The sequence below is a fragment of the Populus alba genome, chromosome 10, assembly GCF_005239225.2.
Source record: "Populus alba chromosome 10, ASM523922v2, whole genome shotgun sequence".
In the NCBI taxonomy this organism is placed as follows: domain Eukaryota; kingdom Viridiplantae; phylum Streptophyta; class Magnoliopsida; order Malpighiales; family Salicaceae; genus Populus; species Populus alba.
In genome coordinates, this window is record NC_133293.1 from 11,375,090 (window position 1) to 11,396,095 (window position 21,006).

Below are 21,006 nucleotides of genomic sequence, written 5' to 3' on the forward strand. Positions count from 1 at the left end.
TGTTACATTTCAATTATATCAACCAAGTAGCGGGCCATTAATAGGTTTTTGAAGAACAGGACCAACCAATCTATTCTCAACAAGATGTAAATGACGATAAGTACATGAGACTTGATTGAATATATCGCTTGGTACTTGGGAGCATCAGAAGCTACAGCTTGGAAAGGAGTGACTAGAAAAGCGGTCGTGGGTTGTGGGAGAAGTGGTGGTGGTGGTGCTCGGCAAGGCACGGTGGAAGATTGCGAGGTGGGAGGGTCATTTGTGTTTTTTCTTGGTTTTATCTTTGCGTAGGTAACTGGGTTTTTTGTATTGTTCAACCATTATTAGAAAGGTAATATAATCAATTAGCTTGCTAGAACTTAATTGCATCCTCTACTCGTTTACTAATTATGATTAGATCATAAAAATGACATATTTCCAACACGTAGTGCGAAGAATCCCTTGCCATCAGTGAGGCCGTATGACGTGTCTTCTAAGTTCAGATGATTGGGTCCTAGAATCTGATTCAACCTCGGCTGTAAAGGTTCAAGAAACAGAGTGGCAGAACTAGTCACGAAGTGAAAATGTTTCTTTCAGTTTCTTGAAGTGCGTGATCAGGCGTATAAACATAAATTAATAATAATATAAAAACACTAATTAACAGGTCTACCAATAGTTACAATTGAAAACTAGCAAGCAACGGCGGCGGGAACATTTTCCTTGCCTCGCCAGTAACGAGGCTATACTCTTTAACGACTGAAAATTTGTTCAAAACACAGAGAGATCAAGTTTACCGATAGTAAAACATTGTCATTCTACTAGGATATTAAGCAAATGCCACCACCAGCAGAGAATCCAACAGTATCTTTAAGTGCTTGCCTGTATGTCCTAATAAATTTTAAGCACCTCCAACTTGCTGCCTGTTGGGAGCAACCTACTTGAATACGAGCGGCCTATTTTCAGGTTCACCATGCCAGACCTTAAATGGCTAACATACAAAGTGGTGGAGGAAAAATAGAATGGTAAGAGACATTGATCACATAAGTCACCATGCTCGTGATTTAACTATTGATTCATGTTTTGAAGACAGTATATATTTAAGTCACCATACTAGTAGTTCAAGTTTTGAACTACTAGTACATATCCTTGGTGTCTGAATCTCCTTCCCTCTTCTCTTTTTTTTTTTAAGCCTTTCTATTTTTCTTCTTCCTTTTTTCTGGAAAGAGGAAAGGAAAAACTATGTAATTTACAAAATTCCCTTGACCTTAACTTTCATCTTCGCATATACTGGTTTATAGCTGACAACTTTACACAGAATTCGACTCTGGCTCAATGATTGATCGTAATCCACTGCGAACCATCATCTGGGAGTAAAACTCAGCATGTTCCTGTACACCAAATTCAAGATTTCAGCTACTACTCATCTTAGATAGCTTAACTAGGCAACTCACCAATCATGGTTATCTAAATCCACCAACAAGTAAAGGTAGGACCAGCAGTCATAAGGTTAGTGCTAAACATGTTTTACGTTTTAATATTAAAAGCAGCCATCAAGATAACATTTCCACATCATAGGTGCATCAGCTAACTCTGTCGTCTTGTTAGGATGGTAATATGTGGTTTAACTATAAAAGCAAATGTAACAGAAGTTCTTCAACACAGATTTGTCAAAACAAAAGGAGATTAAATGCTGTGTGTGTGTGAGTGCTGGTACATGGATAAACATCTTTTGAATCACAATCCTGGTAATTCCTCATTCCTTTGGGGTCTCCTATGATTTCTACAACAGTTATCAAGTTATGGTATTGTTTAAAAAGTGGTTTTAGAAAATATCTACAAGAGAACACGCATATAATTCAGCAATCATGCATGTTATGTAGGAGGCCAGCATGTCAACAAGTATAGGCATGCAACTCAACAATTATACCCGTATGTTTAGCAACAAAAGCAGTCCCTCTGAATACCAGTTGTTGATTTACATGGTACGATGCCAAATGAAAAGAACCCTATTATTCATAATAAAACAAACTAAGGACAGCCAAAGGCAATATTGTGCAACAAGGTTGCTAATATCTGAATGTTATGTAGGAGGCCAGCATGCTGGATTTTACACACCCAGAGCACACGCACACATATATTAAAGTGAGATACTATCACAATATCACAATGACCTGCATTCAAAGCATGATAGGATGCCCGGAGATTTGGTTATTAAAAGATTCCTAAACATAATTAGGATATATCAAGGTTTGTTCGATTAGACAACCCTTAGGCTTACCCTGACAATGTATTATTATCCAAATGACTATTATGCATCACCATGTAGACATTTATTCCACCATTCAACCAATTACAAAGAAGCGAGATATGCACATGACTTATATGATGCAGTGGAAGAATTATACCTTAACTGTGACTATAACAACCGCTACTCGTGACTCGTGAAATAGTTTTCTAGCATCATCGGGTGTAACTGATGGAACAGCTTGAGGTAATACCTTTGCAACTACACAAAAATGAACACTCGTAGCAGTAAGTTGAGAATGTGGAATACAACATTTCAACTTTTCCTACAACTTGGTCAATTCTAAGAAGAAAGCAATTTGCAATGAAGTGCCGACTTTTGATTTCTAGCATTTTAACTCTCAAGCAGCTTTATATATGTGCCTTCACAGAGATCAAAATTAACAGTCTTAGAAGTTGAGAGCATGAAAAGTTTGTGCTCGCATCTACCTAACTTGTTCAATTAAGCATTTGAATAACCTTTGGGCACGCAGTAGAGTGGGATCCATAAACTTACATTATCCATAGGAAAAAAAATCATAAATTAAACTCGCTATACTTCTAAAGGGTATCCAGTCCATCTTTATTTGGATACATAAAATGAGAAAGAGACTTAAACTACATACCTAACCTTTCAGAATGACGAGCATCATCAATTAGCAGGACTCTATAGCTATCTCCACTCCCAACACCTCTCTTATCCCTTAGTCGTCCGATATCCCCTCCTGTTTCGACAAAGAGAAACAAAATAAACAATCCAAAAACTAGCAATATAATCCACCAACACTTTCATGAATGCTAGCTATTACAGGAATGCTAGCAAAATTATGCTTGAATTAAACCAAAATAGAAGAGAGAAAAAAAAAGGCACAAAGCAACAGTATTAGCAAGATGGGGAGTAAATCAAAATATTATCATGTAGACAAGGAGAGATGTTTTTAATGTGTCTTTACCAATCGGATGAGGAGGGAGTAAGCAAAGGGCTCAAGGCGAAAAACTGGCAAAATCTACTATTGTGAAAAATCTAAGTGCATCACTCACAAAAATAAAATAAAATCGCCGAATCTCGTCAAGAAACACTATCTCCTTCGTGGTGCCAACGGTCTGTTGGGGCAGCTTTACGTTGAATATAACAAATAGGAATTAGCACAGAATCTCTCTGTGTATTGGAATCACTCCAATGAAGACTCAAAGCAGAGCTCGTAGGATGGCAAAGAACTAACCGCCTTTGTATTACGTTCATCCTCTTTAAATACTAATACAGTCTCCAGTTTTAACTAGGAGACAATAATAAACTAGGAAAAGAATAACAGAATAAAATTCCAAATCCAACTAGGAAACTAATAAACTAGAAAAGTAATAACAGGAAAGAAATAAAATTGCAGACTCCTATGTTGATGGAGGCTTTAATCCTGGAGTCGTATGAAGTCCTGTGTCCTAATTTGCATCAACTTCCTGGAGTCATATGAAGTGTTCTGATTTGCATCACTTCGTTTATGCATTATATTGTCATGGAGTATTGGATTAAATTACATTTGACAAAAAAGAAGCTAAGAGAAAATATGGGAAAATAAAGAAAGAAAATGAGAGAGACCTTCGAGAGCTTGAGAAGAAGGTTCAAACTGGGATTGATCAAAAGTGGGGCGTTCCAAGACTCCAGTACCTACCCTTGGTGAAGGAAGCCTTAACAGTGAGATTCATAGACATAGCAATTGCTCTTTTTTTGTGGGAAATTTGCCCTCGTGCTATGAGTGGGGATTGGACCGTCAATGCTGTTGAAGTGGACAGACCGCTGCTTTGTAGAGGAAAACCGCGTCGTGGATGCTGCTGTAAATAATGCCATTTTCCTAGTTTTGTGTATGCTCCTATAGCGAAATCTTGTAGCTATAATAGAGTCTCAGGAAAGAAGACGAAGCAGAGGGATCTAGTTGGCTTTAGGGCTCCGTCTATGGCTATAATACACTCTGGGTGGTTGTTTGTCTACCGCCTACTCCTAGCAGTGTGGTGTCATTTGTTAAGAAGATATTTACCCGGTTGCTTTGTCGTGTCCGGGCTCACACTTTCTCAAATTATTACTCGTCAATATTTTATTCCTTAAAGAATTATTGTGGCTGCTTTCTTTTTTGTCTTGTCAAGGAATGCCGCGGAAATCGCGTTTAAATTTAAATAAATTTTTAAAAATAAAAAATATATTACTTTTATATAATTTTAAATAAAACTTTTTATTAAAAAGTAACTATTATTACAATCCTAAACTCTACCGTTTTGTTTGTAATTTTGTTTGATTATATTTTAAAAGTGAGTTTAACTTAAAAATATTAAATTACTTTAAAAAAAATTCTAAAATATCTAAAAAAATATTTTAATATATTTTTAAATAAATAAACATTTTAAAATAAAATCACTTTTAAGTTTTAACAGACTGCACTCTGCAGCCTTGCTGTTTTATTTATTTATTTTTTCTCTTGGTTTTAATTTTTTATCCTTGAATTCCCACGCCACAATGGCCGTTGAGAAAGAGAAGCTAGAATTCAAATTTCAATTTGGGCCGCATCTCTTTTGTGAATTTCTAGACTTTCCCTTTTGTCTGTTCTTGAGATATGACGGATACCGTATTTAAAATCTCTTGACGTTAAAACAGATTTTTGGCATGTGATCATGCTTAATGGACACGATGATCATATCGTCAGCATCAACTAACTTGGTTTTGTGGTTTGTAATATTGAGATGTGTGTAAATTGTTTTATATTTTTTTTTAATGATTAATTTTATTTATTTATATTTAAAAGTATTTTAAAAAAATTTAATTTTTTTATTTTTTATTTTAAATTAATATTATTTTTAGTATTTTCATGTCATTTTGATATGCTAATATTAAAAATAATTTTTTAAAAAATAAAAAGTATTATTTTAATAAAAAAATACTTTAAAAAATAAATATAATTATAATTTTAAATAATAATATTTTTAAAAAAAAATCAGAAGTGCTGATGCTATCTCAACAATCTTGCCTCTGGGAGCTCTCGCCCATGCCCCATAGGCATTGACACACACACACACACACACACACCATATAAGTTCAGTCCCGATAAATGTCCGAGTTAAAAAGAGGTTTGTAGGCTGTATTTTCAGTCCGCAAGAAAGGGATATTTTTACCTAGTCCTGTTTGTTGGCGTAAGAATAGTTTCTTTTTAGAGAATTGTTGAATTATTAAAAAGTAAATTAATTTTTAATATTTAATAGTGTTATAAAAAATAATTAATTTTTTTTTAATATTTATCTAAGTTATGAAAAATAACTTTTTAATTTTTAATTTTTTAAAAAAGTTTATTAAAAGAATAAAGACCAAAATTTATAGATAAAAAAAATTAGAGGATTAAATTTTAAAAAAAATAATTTCATAAATTATTTTAAATAAAATAAATAAAAATTAAAATAATAAAAACCAAATTTAACAGGATAAAAAAGTTGTGCTAAATAGATTATAAATATAACAAATATTTCATAAATTATTTCAAATATAAATAAATAGCAATCAAAAAAATATGGACTAAATATAAAATATAAAAATTTTTAATTATTGAAATGATAAGAGAAAAGCAAATAATAATAAAAAATAAAAAATAAATTTTATATAAAAATCAAATTAAATTAAATTCAAAATCATCAACAAAACACATAATAAAATTGAATAAAAAAAATATTTATAACAAAAAATATATAGCAAGCAAAAGATTGAATATTAAATTTGATATAATTAACAAATATCAAGATATTTCTGAAATTTTCACAGCTTTCAAATAAAAATAAAATACTTTTCTAGAAATTAAATTAATTTTTTTATTGATTAATTTTCATAAGATTAAATAAACACAAACAAATTTTAAAAATAATTTATAAAAAACTATTTTCTATTAAACAAACAAAATCTTACAATCTATACTGTCTTACTGTACTTGCATTGGTAGTGGTGTCTATCAGGAGTTTATACTTAGATGCTCTATTCCAAGCATTTGGTTAGTAGATTATAAATTATCCCGTTTAGTTTAGTTAAGTAAATTAGATGATACTTCTAGTTTAAAAAATTAATTAATCAAAATTTTAACTAATTTCAATCATGGTTAAATTAATATTATTTTACTCTGAGGATTTTTTTTTATTTCATTAATCGTTTCGTATATTTACTTTGGTTTTCCCTTTTCTATTTAAAAAATGAAAAAACAGAACATGAATTGAATGAACAAGGTTAGTTAAATAGTTTTTAAAACTAAAAAAACTATCTAACCAGTTTTTCAAAACCAGATATACTGATTTATTATCCACTTACATTTGTTTTAAATGATGTAAAAAAAATGAATTTAAGCCCCCAATCTTCAATATAGTGTTTAAATTATTTATTATATTAAAAGAACAGGGGTAAAACCCTGGCTAACAACGAAGGAACGAAGGGGTTATGAACAATGAATAAGCTATCCTTTTTTTCATCTTTTTTTTTTTCATTAAAATTTTAATTTTTTCTATATATTTTATTCTCTAATAATTTTTTGATTCTTTTATAGGTTTAGGCCGAACTCGGATCAGCCATGAACAACAAAGATGTTCTCTATTATTTATGTGAAGAATGTAAAGTGAATTAATTCACTTTCCACCTTGAATCTTCTTTCAGTTAACTTGCGTTTTAAACACAAATTATACTAGATTCCATAAACAATAAATTATGTTTTATAATTTATCAAATGTTTTTTTTTATTTTTTATTATTATGGTTTGCTTTAAAAAAAAAAGCAACCACAAAAACATGTCCAATTTGTTTTCATAGTTGGACTATAGTTATTAAACCTGGCCCAGGAGTTGATCTGGCTAAGAGGCGGGGTCCTGAGTTTCATAAGTCAACTCGGATCAACCGAAATCAACCTAGCAATTTAAAAAAAAATTAAATTTTTAATATTTTATATGAATTTTTTTAAAAAAAAACTTTATGTAAATATAGGTTATACATATTGTAAATAATAAAGTTTAAAAGAATACTTTTAAAATTTTTTTATCCCACATTAAAAAGATATTATATTGAGCTTTTAAGTTAAAATATTTAAACTAATTTTTTTTATCCCACATTAAAAAAAAATAGTTTTTTTTCTTGAAAACATAGAATATATATACTAATAGATTTTAAATTTCACATTGAAAAAACATTGTTTTTTTATTATGAACATATAATATATATATACTAATAGGTTTAAAATCTCACATTAAAAAAAATAGCTTAGTTTTTAGGAATATAAAATATATATATATTAATGAGTTTCAAATTCAGCTAGGTGTTTTAAAATTTTTTTGTTTTATTTAAAATTAATTTTTTAATATTTTTTAAACATTTTAATACAGATGATTAATGATATAAAAGAATAATTTTTTAAAAGAAAAAAATTATTATTTCAATATATTTTAGTAAAAATCGCTATAAAATACCACAATTACCCCCATTTCAAACTCTATCGTTAAAGCGTAACTTTTTCAAAAGACATCCGAGTATCCAACTGACAATAGAAAACGGAAGGAAACCGAGGCAAGATTTTGATTGGATCGTGGGATTTCCTTGGTGGAATATTATTTTCCCTCCACAGCTCATTTCTTTTTTGGGGCAATACATCAAATCACTGGCATGTGATTTTTCTGATTGAATCTCTTTGAATTTTCTTTGAATCCGAGGATACCAATCAAGTAATATTTTGAAATCGGAATCTCTTTGTTTTTTTTTCCAGGGCTAAAGAACCAGATAATGGTTGAGGAAAGTACACGGCGTTTACTTATTGGATGCTTAGTGTTTGTGTTATTGCTAACAATGATAATTATAAGAAGAAGAAGAATAAGAAGAGGCACAGTGATGACACTGCCGAGCCTGAAGAAGAAGAAGAAGAAGAAGAAGAAGAAGAAGAAGAAGAAGACTGTGGCGAAGAATTCAAAATTTGAAGTCAAGAGGAGGAAAGGAAATCAAGATACAGATAATAAAGAGTTGAATGATGATACTGACAGTGTCATAAACAAGAAAACGAGCAATCAGTTTAAGAGAAAGCGAAAAGCAAAAGGTAAGGCAGAGGAGGAGCTGTCTAATGAAGATTTAGTCAGCATTGCCGAAGAGGTGAGGTGATTCATTTACTGCTCAAGATGGATGTAATGCAATGTGGCATGCCATGTTTTACAAATTAAAGAATTGTTGAAGAATTTCATTTAAAACGGAAGCCATTCTGATGATGGATAGCGTGATTGTTCATGCCAACAGAGACTTGTGAACTTGAATTGCCATTTCATCATATTTAATCACAATTAAGAAACAGAATTGTCGTTAAAGAAAAACTCTTTTCTCGGCTTAAGCGGTGTGTTTGGTGATTGATCATAGGGTAGGTACGAAGATTCTTACAAAGTAATTTCTGTTTTTATTTATTTTTAATATTCTTGAGTGAAAAGATCTCAAGACGGTATGATCTATATGCAGCATGTCAAAGTTGATGAGGATTCAAGGAAAAAGCAAACATCAAGTAGAGAACGTAAATTACAAAGACAACTTACAACAGCAACTTCCTCTAAGCATGATTTAGAAGAGTCTCTCATTGTTCCTGACGACGAACATATATCAGCTAGCTGTGAAACACTGCTTCTTATAGTTCAACTCTGAATTTATTAAGAGAACAAAATCTCATTTCCACAAGTAGGACAGGGGATACTGCACATGACATGTTGGATCTGTTTTTGGGTCCCTTGCTTAAGAAGATGATGGAAGAGGACAGAATTTGTAACAAAGGATATGGATTTTTTTGCATATGAGCGGAAAAAGAAAAGTCAGAATGATGTTGGAGGAGGAATGGCGCCCCCGATGAAGAAGAGCATTCTCAAAGACAAGGTTACCTTGCCGCTTGACTGATTGAAAGATCCAAATTTCTTAACGGGGAGCCATCAATTATACGGAAGCCAAAATATTGAGATGCCACTGTGATACTCTCAAATTGTTTCCATCAAGCAAGCAATCTCTGGAAACTTCCATCACCTCTTCACTACAGATGATATTTCGCCAGGTTTGTTTTTCTGCTGGCATTTTTTTTATTCAGTAGTCTGAATGTTTACATGAAAAATGGTAGAAACTACTGAAGAATGCGTATAACAGTCCTGTCTGTATTTTGTGAATTATCATTATAAAAGGATTGTATTTCTACTAGAGCTGGTACTTGGTTATTGACTTGTTATGAAGTTTTCTGTCTTCAACTGTAGAATTAACTTCTTTTTTCAGCTAGACCACAGCTTTGTTCATACATACCAATATGATTTGGCAGCGGTAACTTGCATTTATGCCACCATCTTAGGAATCCCAAAGCCTTTGAATGCTCAATGAAGTTATTGTCTAATTTATACTGTTTTTTGATCTGTCAGGATGTGATATGATTCTGATTAACTATGGTATTACTATCTTGTAATCCAAATATTCCTTCTCAAGCCTGTAAAAGAACATTGGATGAAGATTGTCTAGAAATATTCATCACAATAACATTCCTGGGAATATGAGATTCCATGAAAAACACAGGATTGCTTGCAATCTTAAATTCCAGGCTTGTTGCATGGCAAGATAGCTGAAAAATAATGCATGTATGTCAAGTTGATTAGTATAGGATTCGCCTACGATCATTTACTTTGGTGGCAATCTTATCTGGACCTCATTCATGCGCACACACACTTCTATCCATGTCATTAGGACCTTGACATGTAGATCACAAACTATATATTTTAATCAGTGAAGCTTTTATTAGGGCATTTGGGGCCCTGGAGGAACAGTGAGAGATGGTGCATGCACAAGGGATCTCAGATGATGGTGAATTGCCTGATTTTAGAGGTAAATTATTAATATACTATTAATGTAACTGGCCATGATCTTTTCTTTTGCGATTATTTATGCTGCTTGATTGACTCTTTATTGGTGCAAGAACAACTTCTTGATTTTCACTGCAGTCTGGTATGAACCTGTGAGTAGGTTATTCTTTAGATGGTCACCGTACTGAATTGATTTCTTCTTCCCTCGTTAAGGTTAGACAACAAAGCTTGCCTCTTAATCCTATTCAGATCTGCCTCCTTTTCTTTTAGAAAACAATCTCTAAAAGGATAATTCAACAATTTTTTGCTGCTATAATCAGCACCTTTGAAACAAAGTGATGGCCTGAGTCTGAGAAGAGTAAAAGTGGGATGGTGCTCCTGAGATGAAGCATATTTGTAGGATTTTTTTGAGGGCTATAGGCAGTTTGGATTTGAGTGCACTCTAAATGATTGGTTGTTGATAAAGCTCAGGGACAGGGTTTTCAGAGGTTCTATTCATCACAAAAGTTGTGAACGGCACCTAGTTGTAGTTCGATCATTGACACCTAAAAGGCTATGATTAATTTAGGCCTTCGCAGTACGTAAATAATAACGGGTGGCATGATTCAAGGACAAGCATGGAGAATTGGTTTTTGCCTGCTGCTGAGAGAGAAAGGGTGTAGTGGCTTCTTGTGAAGTTAAAGCCACGACGTTCTATATAAGTCATACATGAAAAGCTTTGAGAGAGCGTTATTGTTAGTTAACAGGTGCAAATCAGGGTCGTTTGAAAACGCCATATGAAGATGCTCAATTTTAGATTGGCAGAGCCTGAAACTAATTTTTTAGGTAAAAGTTTCCCACTCTGAAAGAAAGTGCGATATGGAAGCATGGTCAGGACAATGCTAGCACGAGCACAGCTGTTACTGCTGTATATGGGAATGTGGTTCATGTTTTCAGATAGTGGTTTGAAACACTTGTGATTTCCACTTTAGACATGGTTGTTTGCCACTAGAAAGTGTTCTAGTCAAATTCATTGGAGGCGGCTTTCCCCTTTCTTGAATTGCCCCCCCCTGCAGACCCAATTTTCCACTGTAATGATGGTGTTTGTTAACTTGAAATGGTAACCTCACGCCTAAATATTCCATATTGCATATGCGATCTTGGCAAATCTCAATTTCAGTTGTCCAAGCCTCTACGGCTCTACCACTACCACAACACTACTCAAATCTCAATTTCAGTTGTCCAAGCCTCTACGGCTCTACCACTACCACAACACTACTCCTAGATTTTCTTTCATAATCTAAGCCTTGGAGCACACAGGAAAAAGGATATAACATAGGAAAAAGAAAAGGGAACACGATATTTTTCTATTCTACAGATGCAGCCATATATATATAGATTCGTAAGGTAGCTACTACAAATTGGTACAATCTTAACTAGGAGAGAGCAAACCTCTAGGGGAGGCTCGTCAATCCAAGCAATAAAATCACTTATAAGAGTGGGCCGTTGATGGGCCACTTGGTTACAAGATCTTGAACCATTTATAGAACTATTTCTGGAATGGTCTACTCGGGTCTGAGCCTCTGCTTAACAAACTGAAGTATAAACTCAAGGGCTTAACTACATCCATGCACAAACTAGCGGAATCAGACTCGACTTCAACATGCATAATACATATACATACATGTTACATACATATATATATATATATATATTTCTCCTTTTCTTGTTTGAGTCAAAGACAAGTCAATATGAACATATGTGACAATTGGTGGACTTCGGTCTTTTTTATCAAACTGCCTTGGTTTAGTTCTTTCCTGCCTCTCTATTCAGCTGCTTCGAATGTTGTGTTTTGATACCTAAATGCTGAACATCTTTTTTTATCGACGATATGTGTTAAAGTAGAAATCTTGGAAGGCCTATCTTACGGCCCGTTCTTTTGACGTCTTCTTGGACTTGGCTCCTATACTCTCCGAAAGTGAATTTTCTGTATATAGAAGGCTCCATGCAGCTGCCTACCAATGAGTCAAAAGAGGGGCACAGAAAGTAGGCGATTGAATATCTCTCCGTTTTTCCATTAGCCACGACTTTATGCTCCACGCTCTTGTAGACATCATTGCTCCATACCTGATATTCGCATTTACAGTAGACAAATTAACAATCATATACAACATCAGATGCAGACTTTATAGTATTCTAGGAATTCAAATTCATTAACTAGGTTGGCTTAGGCAGGTCGGACAAAAATTAAATGTCAAAATACGATGTACTAGGCTGGTAGCACAAGGGTTGGGTTGATGTACAATTATAATAGCAATCATCAGAATATTATCGTTGCTGTGAGTCTTCATGTCCACGTCCACGAACAAAAGCAGGCAATTCGGCATTTTTTAATCAGTTACATGGGACACTTTGTCTAATCTTAGCTTTGAAATGCAGGCTAAAGAGAACTGAATATAGAATTTGAATTTTACCTGGAAAAGATCTCCAATGTTGACTATAAGAGCATCTTGATTCGGATTTACAGCAACCCATTTGGAATCTTTCATAAGTTGCAGCCCTCCAACTTCATCTTGAGAAAGGATTGTTAGAAAATCGCTATCAGTGTGGGGCACTAAGCCAAAAATCTCTGAGGATATAGGGCAGGCTGGGTAGCGATTCAACCGAAGAAAGCAATTGATTTCTTGACAAATGTTTTCAAACACTCCTCTTGGGTGGCCTAGATTTTCTGCTAGGACCCCTGCCAGCACCCTTGATAGCTTTGACATTGCTGCTGCAAATTCCATCATCACTTCCCTGTTGATACAAGCCATCAAGTTACTTAGAAACGAGCTACCAGATAATAACATAGGCATCTTAGAAGAAACGGTGATTTCAATGACTGTTAGGAAGGCTTCTGAAGCTAATCAAGATACTTTATATTTTAATTGCCTGGTTACGTTGTGGGTGGTAACAGAACACGGGGACTAGAACATGGTGCTTGGGGTTGTACACTTGGGAAAATGAAGTTTTTTTCCTGACCATGTAGGGAAAAGAGCGCATGAAACTCTTTTAGACTTGAGAATGAATTGAAACCAACCGTAAAAGTTTTGGTGACTGTCTATGAGAAAAAGATGACAGAGCTAGTCAAGGACGTAGGCTTTGCAAGTCAAGAGCTGTACTGTTGAAGTTTATTTCTAGAGGCAAACTGGTGGAGAGACCAAATTAGAACATAGCGAAAATAGAGTAGTACCTTAAAGAGCTAAACTCCCCATAGCAAGCTTGCTCAGAAACTCTCGAGAGAGGAATGTGGAAAGCTTCACACCAAGAGAATTGCTTTGGACAAGTAGCTGTTGGGGTTCCCCATCTATAAGAGTTGTTCAAAACCCCACAAGTAGCCTTCTTATCAAAAGGTGTCTGAAACAACTTCACTTGTTCCCTCCTCATATTCCGAACTAGCTCGGGGCTTATACCGTGGTTCACTACTTGGAAGAATCCCCACTCCGACGAAGCTCTGCATATAGCCTCAGCACAAGCTAGCCGTTCCCTTTCGTTGGTGCTATTTAGACAGCTGAGGTCTATCAATGGGAGTTGGCAATATTCCTCCATGACAGCACCACCACTTGGGAGGTCATTGCATTCAAGTGTAGGAATTTGGGGTGGGAGGCGTGTAAGCTCTCCATAATGGTGTTGAAGAGGTGGGCTTGAATCAATCATAGTTATTGGTTGGCTTGTAAGATCGTGCATGATGGGATTCGAAGGTGGCAAGTGCGTCTTATATAGAGAGTCCAAGGGGGAGGAATTGGCGAGGACAAGGAACACAAAGAGAAGAGAACAAGAGAGAGCTCCTAAATCGTGACAGTTGTCACAAATAGAGGATTTCACTCTGGAATTGTCAAAGAGAGGGAGAGACTGAGTCTTAACAAAGATACAGTAAAACTAAGGTGGAAATGAGAAAGCTTAACAGCGAGGGACTAGGAAGTGACAAAATGAATGGAAACCAAACCTAACCTGTCTTCTTTCCTTCTTTTCTGTTTTTTTTTTTTGACTTTGTTGAAAAGTGCTTTACTTAATTGGTAGGGGCCTTTCCTGTAAGATTTTCCATGTTTTTGCCTTTCCAAATGACAACAAGGAGTTACTTTGGACTTTTCGAAAGTAAAAAAACAATCCTTCACATACATTTTACCTTCTTTTTTTTTTTTTTCAAATCAAACAGTTGCACTGTTCATAAATTCAAGTCCATTAGTAAAAGAGGGAACTTCAGAAGTGTGTAGAAAAGTATTCCCAATTAGTCATTTCCAAGGAGAAAACAAGCTTTTCAAATCTAGCTATTTATTTTTGCTCCAACAATTCGCAAAGTAGAAGAGGCAGCAGGCCTTGAATTCGAAGCAAGTATAAGAGAGAGCAGGTCTTTTGCATTGCTCATGCCTCAACTATTTAGCGATTGCGCGCCTGGCTCGTGGCTCATGGAGCATGGTGCGTGCACAGTAAGTCCTTAATGAGTTTCTCCCACACGTCAGTTTACCGTTTAACAGTTGAAATAGGACCAGAGCCGTGAATGGACATAGCAACTCAACTAGCAAAAAAATTATCTAGCCATGCTCCTCTCCTCACTTATTTTAAGATGAGGCATGGCAATCGAAAAATCAACTCAGACAATATCCTTCAAAATACACCCACGAAACAATAAAAAAGAAGAAGAGCAAAGCAAGCAGATAAAACTAGTGATATCGCATCAAGACCATATTGATTTGATTGAATAGCTGCTAAACTCACAATTCCTTTTGCTAATTGGCTAAACCTTAAAGCCTTTGGCAGATACTATATTCCTCTCAGTCCTCTCCCTCATTATTGCTAAACTATTCTATTGCACCCCATATAAAATATTTCTATGTGATCTTTCGTTTATGGTCTCCTTCATCACTTGGATTCAGATTTTAAATTAGATTATGTGGAGTTAAATCTTCAGAATCTCATGGTTTTGATATGAATGATAAGATATTCGTTTATCTCCTAGTTTTGATATGGATGATCTATTTTGGATAGAATTGAGATATGAACTTTAATGTCAGTGGTGAAAAGCTTAATAAGAGAATATCACCAAAAGTCTCCTTAATCATAGGAGTTCAAATTCTAGATCAAGTAAATTCCATAGCTATGACGTGAATGATCCACTTTAACAGGACTTTGAGAGATGAACTGTAATGTTAATAGCTGAAAGCTTGTAAGAGCATCTCAATATTTTCTTTTTTTATATAAAAATGGTGGCATGCATGCCTCATCATGTCTCTATTTCTTAAGTAAACTCCAAGAAGCAACAGAGGAGTGTCGCGGTATCTGCAAATTAAAAGAGATGATTATTAGAATCTTTCCACCTCGTTTTTCAACAAAATCAAAAGTGGTTAAAAAACAACAACCAATGTTCCTTAAACTTCAAACGTCTTTTTAGGTATGTCTGATCACCGGGTCATGATAATGTCCCCCGGTGTCTTTGGATATAATCCGGGGAAAGGCAACAATAATCTTAAATCATCGCTGTAACATTGCATTATGAAATTACCGAGTTGACCAGACATATACATTTGATTATTTGAAAATTAAAAAAATATTTCTAACCTGATTTTTAATTACACTACCGAAAAACTATTAAATACAAATAAAAATATTGACAAAAACAATTCTATCATTAAACTACAATGATATTTACCAATAAAATATTATCTCACCATTTCCCTTGGCAGTCACTGATGAAAATTTTTTTTATTGGTGACTACCGAGAAAATTACAATATTTGAAAATTAAGGAATAAAAAAAATAATGTATCATTATTATAGATGGAATTATCGAGAAAATATGCCCGTCGCTAATACTTGTCGGTGAATCCATTGATAATATTTGAATTATAACTTGATAGATGACCCCCCTTTCCCACTCTTTCATTTCTTCTTATTCTTCATTTCTATTTCAGCAAAAAAAAAAAAAAAACACACACAACACCCTCTTATTTTTTCACAAATCAAGCTCTTATGCTCACAAATCCGGACATTTTAACACTTAATCTGTTAGCATTCTTGTTCAGGTTAAGTTTTTTTTTTTTTTTGAAGATTCACCATATCAAGTAAGGAAAACTATCTTTTTTTTGTTGAAATTCATTTTTAAAATGTTATTTTTTTTAGCATTTTGATGTAATATATGTAGTTTGTTTATGTGTTTACTTGTTTTATAGCTTTTTTCCTATAGAGATTTGTTGTATGAATGTATGATTTGTACATGTTTAAAGTTTCTTTGAGATTTTAAAAAATTATATTTGTTTCTCATTTGATGAAATTGAGTTTGATTTTGTAACTTAAGTGTTTTATAATAAAATAAATAATGGCTTATTTAATGAATACATTTCATATTTTGTCAATTTTATGTTAAGTTGAAAATTTAGGTAAATTTGAAGGAATTTGAATTTTTTAAGAAAATTAAAAATTAATAATGATTTAAGGGTACTATTAAAATAGATTGAATATGTTTGAACTAAACCAATGATAGCTAATTAGGTAGACACTAATAATTTGTTTAGTTCACATTACTAATTAATACATGTTTTTATCAATATTTCTATATAGGTTTCATATAAGCAATAAATGATCATTCTTGGATGTATTGGGTTTCACTCGGAAGGTTGCGCAAGATGAATTATTGTAATGGAATTGATAATTTTATTAATTACATGTAATTTAATCCAAAAAAATATTAGTGGATGCAATATTAGATATCTATGTAAAAAGTATATATAAAAAAAATTGATCCTGATGTTGTCATGATGCATTTTCTATAAAAAAAAGTTTCATGGAAAAATATTTGTGTTGGTTTGCACATGAAGAATCATATGTTCCTTAAAAGATCATGATAGAAAAGATGGTTATGTTAACTTCTAATTTTAGCAATGTGTATGAAGTTATATATGATAATAGTAATCGTTATAGGAATATGGTTATGAATATAATGAGAATGAATCAAGGTGATATAAGTAAATGTTCAATCGTAGTTGAGGAACCAAATGCAAACACAATCATTTTTTTGGTCTTTTTAAAGATTTTGAGATATCATTATGAGATGGATGCACAAATCATAGTAAATTATCAGTCATTGTACATATGTTCACCATCAAGTCAAATCATAGGCCGAGTTAGGCTGATTACGATAAAATCATCAAATAGACGAGAATAATTTTACCTGAAGGGATTAGACTGAAAAAGAATTTCTATGCTACCAAATTCATGATGAAATCCTTTAGCCTGGAATACCAAAAAAATGACATATATTTAAACTTCTATATATTATACTACTTAGAAAATATAGATTTAACCGAGTGTAGAACTTGTAGGCATACTTTGTATAAACCCAAAACTGGCAAGGGAAAGTCTCTTATCGCTCATAAAAAAATGAGATACTTTCCAATCACTCTTAAACTGCAAAGTTTATTCATGTCTCCAAAAACTATTGAGCATATAACATGACATCATTTATATGAAGCGGTTGATGGAGTCATGATGCACCCTTTTAATGGTGAAATTTAGAAACAATTTAATAAGGCACATCATCAACTTTCAATGGAACCACGAAACGTATATGTTGGGTTATGTATAAACAAATTCAATCCATTTGTTGCACTATATTCTTATTATTGGTGATACTCACAGCTTACAAATTAACACTATGGATATGTATGAGGCCAAAGTTCATATTCTTATCTACAGTCATATTCGGTTTTAATAATCCAAGTAGGAATATAGATGTTTGTCTTTGATCATTGATTGATGAGTCGAAGCAATTGTAGTCTTCCGGGATTTTGACGTATGGTGTCTCGAGGAAATAAAAATTTCAGATGAAGGCAATTTTAATGTAGACTATCAATTGTTGTGTATGTGATGGTTTTTGGTTGGAGCATGCATGAAAAACTAATATATCCATACTGTGTGAAAAATAACAAAGCCTTCACCTTAATAAATGGTGGTAAAATGAATTTTTTGATTGCCGCCGGAGATTCTTGCCAACTGATCACAAGTACATGAAGAACAAAAAGTTGAAGGAATGTTGAACTACCGGTACCGTTGGGTGAATAATTATATGATGTTGTCTCACAGTACGAGACGCTATGTTTGATTTTCAATTCTCTAAGCACAAGTTTTCTAGTTTTAGTGTGACCCACAACTAGGTTAAACAAAGTATTTTTTGAAAGCTTCCTTATCAGAAGACTAATCTCCTCCACCATAATTTAGACGCCTTACATATTGAAAAGAACATGTTTAAAGATATTTTTAACACGATGATGGATGTAAAAGAAAACACAAAGAACAACATGAAAGATATAATGGATAAATATTTTTTTTCACTGTAAGAATATAGAGTTTATGATAGGTCATACGTCATAAAGCTCAAAGCTAGCTTCACCACAAATAAGAATGCATAATTACTTTTCTACTAATGACTTAAGAGTTTGTGTTTCCTATATGGATATGCTTTGAACATATCTAATTTATGTTTTTACTAATGACTAAAGAGTTTTTCTTTAAGATAATTTTTTTAAAAAACTTGATGATAATTTTTTTTTTCAAGAAAGATTTAACGCACGATTGCTAGAGAGATATAAGAACGATTCTTCGAACCATCCAGAACTCGATCTGGATTTTTTGTTAAAGGCTGGATCGTTCGGTGGATCTAATAAAAATCAGATTTATGATATCTCAAACACTACGACCAAGGATATACAGACAAACCATAGTGTATTGACTGCTGATTCCACATAATCAGGTTTAAGCTCCCAATCTTCGAGCATCCAGGCGATTGTATAAGAACAAGTTGAGGCTTAGACGACTCGATTTAATGTTGAGATGACTCAACTTCAGTCCAAAATGATCAGACTTGAGCAATTGCATAAAAAGTTGTTGTCAAACCTCAATGGTCTATTTGGTCAACCTTGTCTCCAGCCTAGTTCTAGTGAAGATCCTCATCCCTCTAGAACTTTTATCATCTAGATAAATTGTATTCAAACTAATATTTTTTAAATTAGTAATAAAATTTTAGTCATTTTATTTTAGTTTTATTGCTTTTAATGTTTTTTTTCTTTAAAATTTAGGTTAGGACGAAAATATTACGGTTTTCCCTCGAGTACTACAGCAGCTAGCTGCTATTGGGTGCCCAGAATCAGCAATATTAGCTACACGTACGATTTTTTCCAAGTTAAAAGTGACAAGTGATCGACATCGTGCCGCCCAGAAGAGTCCCGAGACTTGAATTTTGGACACTTTAACTGTGTTTTGACGTGGTGTGCTGCCGACCATATATATATATATATGTTTTCTTTTCCTGACGACGCGGGCGCAGTACCGTGTCTCTGCCAATCCAATTACTTTAGACTAATAGCATTTTCGTCCTAACCTAACTGTGATTACGCCATAATTAAACCATTCCCTGTTCGTGATTAAGTGCTATAAATATGCCACTTCATATCAAATAAGAACATCACAGTTTCGAACTCGACTAAACTGTTCGACAAGGCATCAAAATTAACTAAACAAAATGGGTGGTCGTTCGTTTGACCGAGTGGGTGAGGGGCTGTCTGCTTGTGGCATTCAGAAGCATTCGGTCATTATAATATGATGCTCACGTTTAAATATTGTTTGCATGTGCATATAAAGTTCATACGATAAAATTGCAAAATATATACACATTGGACGTGAACCTTTTCTGTTTGGAGAGCTTGCTCCTGGCCGTTTTGAAACCAATAATTCTTGTTATATAATTTCTTAGTTGTGTGTGTGTGTGTGTGTGTGTGTGTGTGTGTATTCGTCGATCATTTGAGACAAACTAAGCCTATTAAGATTCACTAACTCAAAGCTTATTAGTTATACCCTTCTTTATTAATTTTATCGATCTCCTAATTAACATCAGCCAAACAAGTTGCTTTCTCAGTAAGGAATATATATGTAGTCTATTTCACAGCAGAGATCAAAGTCAACCCAAAATGCTATATTAAATTTAATGTCACTATAGATATAGCTCTTGTGACGTAGGGGTGGAATTAGGATTTCCCAAGTGGGGGTGTCAGAATCAAGAAAACCCCTCTCAGGATACGTTCCCCCCCTCCCAACAAGAAGGCAAAGCCTAGTTTCTCCTGTCAACTTTTCTTTGACAAAGTTGGTTCGCAGAGAAAGTGGGAGAAAGGAGGTAGAGAGGGGATGGTTTGTGAGGTTAGATTGTTTTCGAACAAATTATTGGGGAACAAAGTTTACGGCGGGAAGATGCCAAACGATCTCTTGAACCATGCATGCGCATCGGCAAGGAATGGCAGCCCTCGAAGCCATAGGAGCAACTGTAAGTGTGGCCCATCATGTGCATGACATTATTGTTGGCATAATCTCAAAAACATTTGAAAAAACCAGCATAGATCCTGAGTTGCATTGTTGGAAGGAGTACAACCTGTATAAGATTAATTGCACTACTAGAAACAACACAATCTATGGTTTGCACTGTTCAAAACATGGCAATGCAACCTATATATTCTCAAAACAGTGTAACCACAAGTTATTATTTCTTAAATATAAAGATTGTGTTATTCGAAACAACTTAACTACTTCATTTTTTTATATATTTTCAAAAAGTTATGCTATTAGAAATAATATAACCTTTTGATTTTTTTTTAAAAAAGTTTTTTAATTTATATGTTGTTGGGAATAATATAGTATCAAAAAATTAATGTAAATGGTTACGCTTTCTCGAACAACGAAGCTTTTATATATATTTAAGAAAAAAATAGGTTACATCATTTTCAATAACACAACTCATTAACTGTGTTATTATTTTTAAAAAAATTATTATGAAAATTGTAATAGTTTGTCAAATATCTTTTTAGCATATGTTAGTATAAAAAAAGCCTCGT

The 21,006-nt window shown here is 33.5% G+C and overlaps 1 protein-coding gene, 1 long non-coding RNA gene and 1 pseudogene across 3 annotated transcripts; 1 reads left to right on the forward strand and 2 right to left on the reverse strand.

The window, feature by feature from the left end:
* Positions 1–983: 983 nt before the first annotated feature.
* Positions 984–4,316, reverse strand: LOC118046528 (ATP-dependent Clp protease adapter protein CLPS2, chloroplastic-like; annotated as a pseudogene).
* Positions 4,317–7,793: 3,477 nt separating this feature from the next.
* Positions 7,794–10,250, forward strand: LOC118046526 (uncharacterized). 2 transcript variants are annotated; one of them, XR_004687183.2, is made up of 3 exons: positions 7,794–8,663; positions 8,755–9,331; positions 10,058–10,250. It is a non-coding gene; the product is annotated as an uncharacterized lncRNA (long non-coding RNA). The 2 variants fall into 2 exon arrangements; XR_004687186.2 differs by having other exon boundaries at positions 7,794–8,659.
* A 1,209-nt stretch (positions 10,251–11,459) lies between these two features.
* LOC118046525 (gibberellin 2-beta-dioxygenase 6) lies at positions 11,460–14,033 on the reverse strand. The gene is made up of 3 exons (XM_035055466.2): positions 13,330–14,033; positions 12,572–12,893; positions 11,460–12,224 (listed from the first exon to the last, which is right to left on the reverse strand). The coding sequence occupies exons 1-3, from the start codon at positions 13,821–13,823 to the stop codon at positions 11,994–11,996; spliced, it is 1,047 nt and encodes a 348-aa protein (XP_034911357.1). The 5' UTR covers positions 13,824–14,033; the 3' UTR covers positions 11,460–11,993.
* Positions 14,034–21,006: the final 6,973 nt, after the last annotated feature.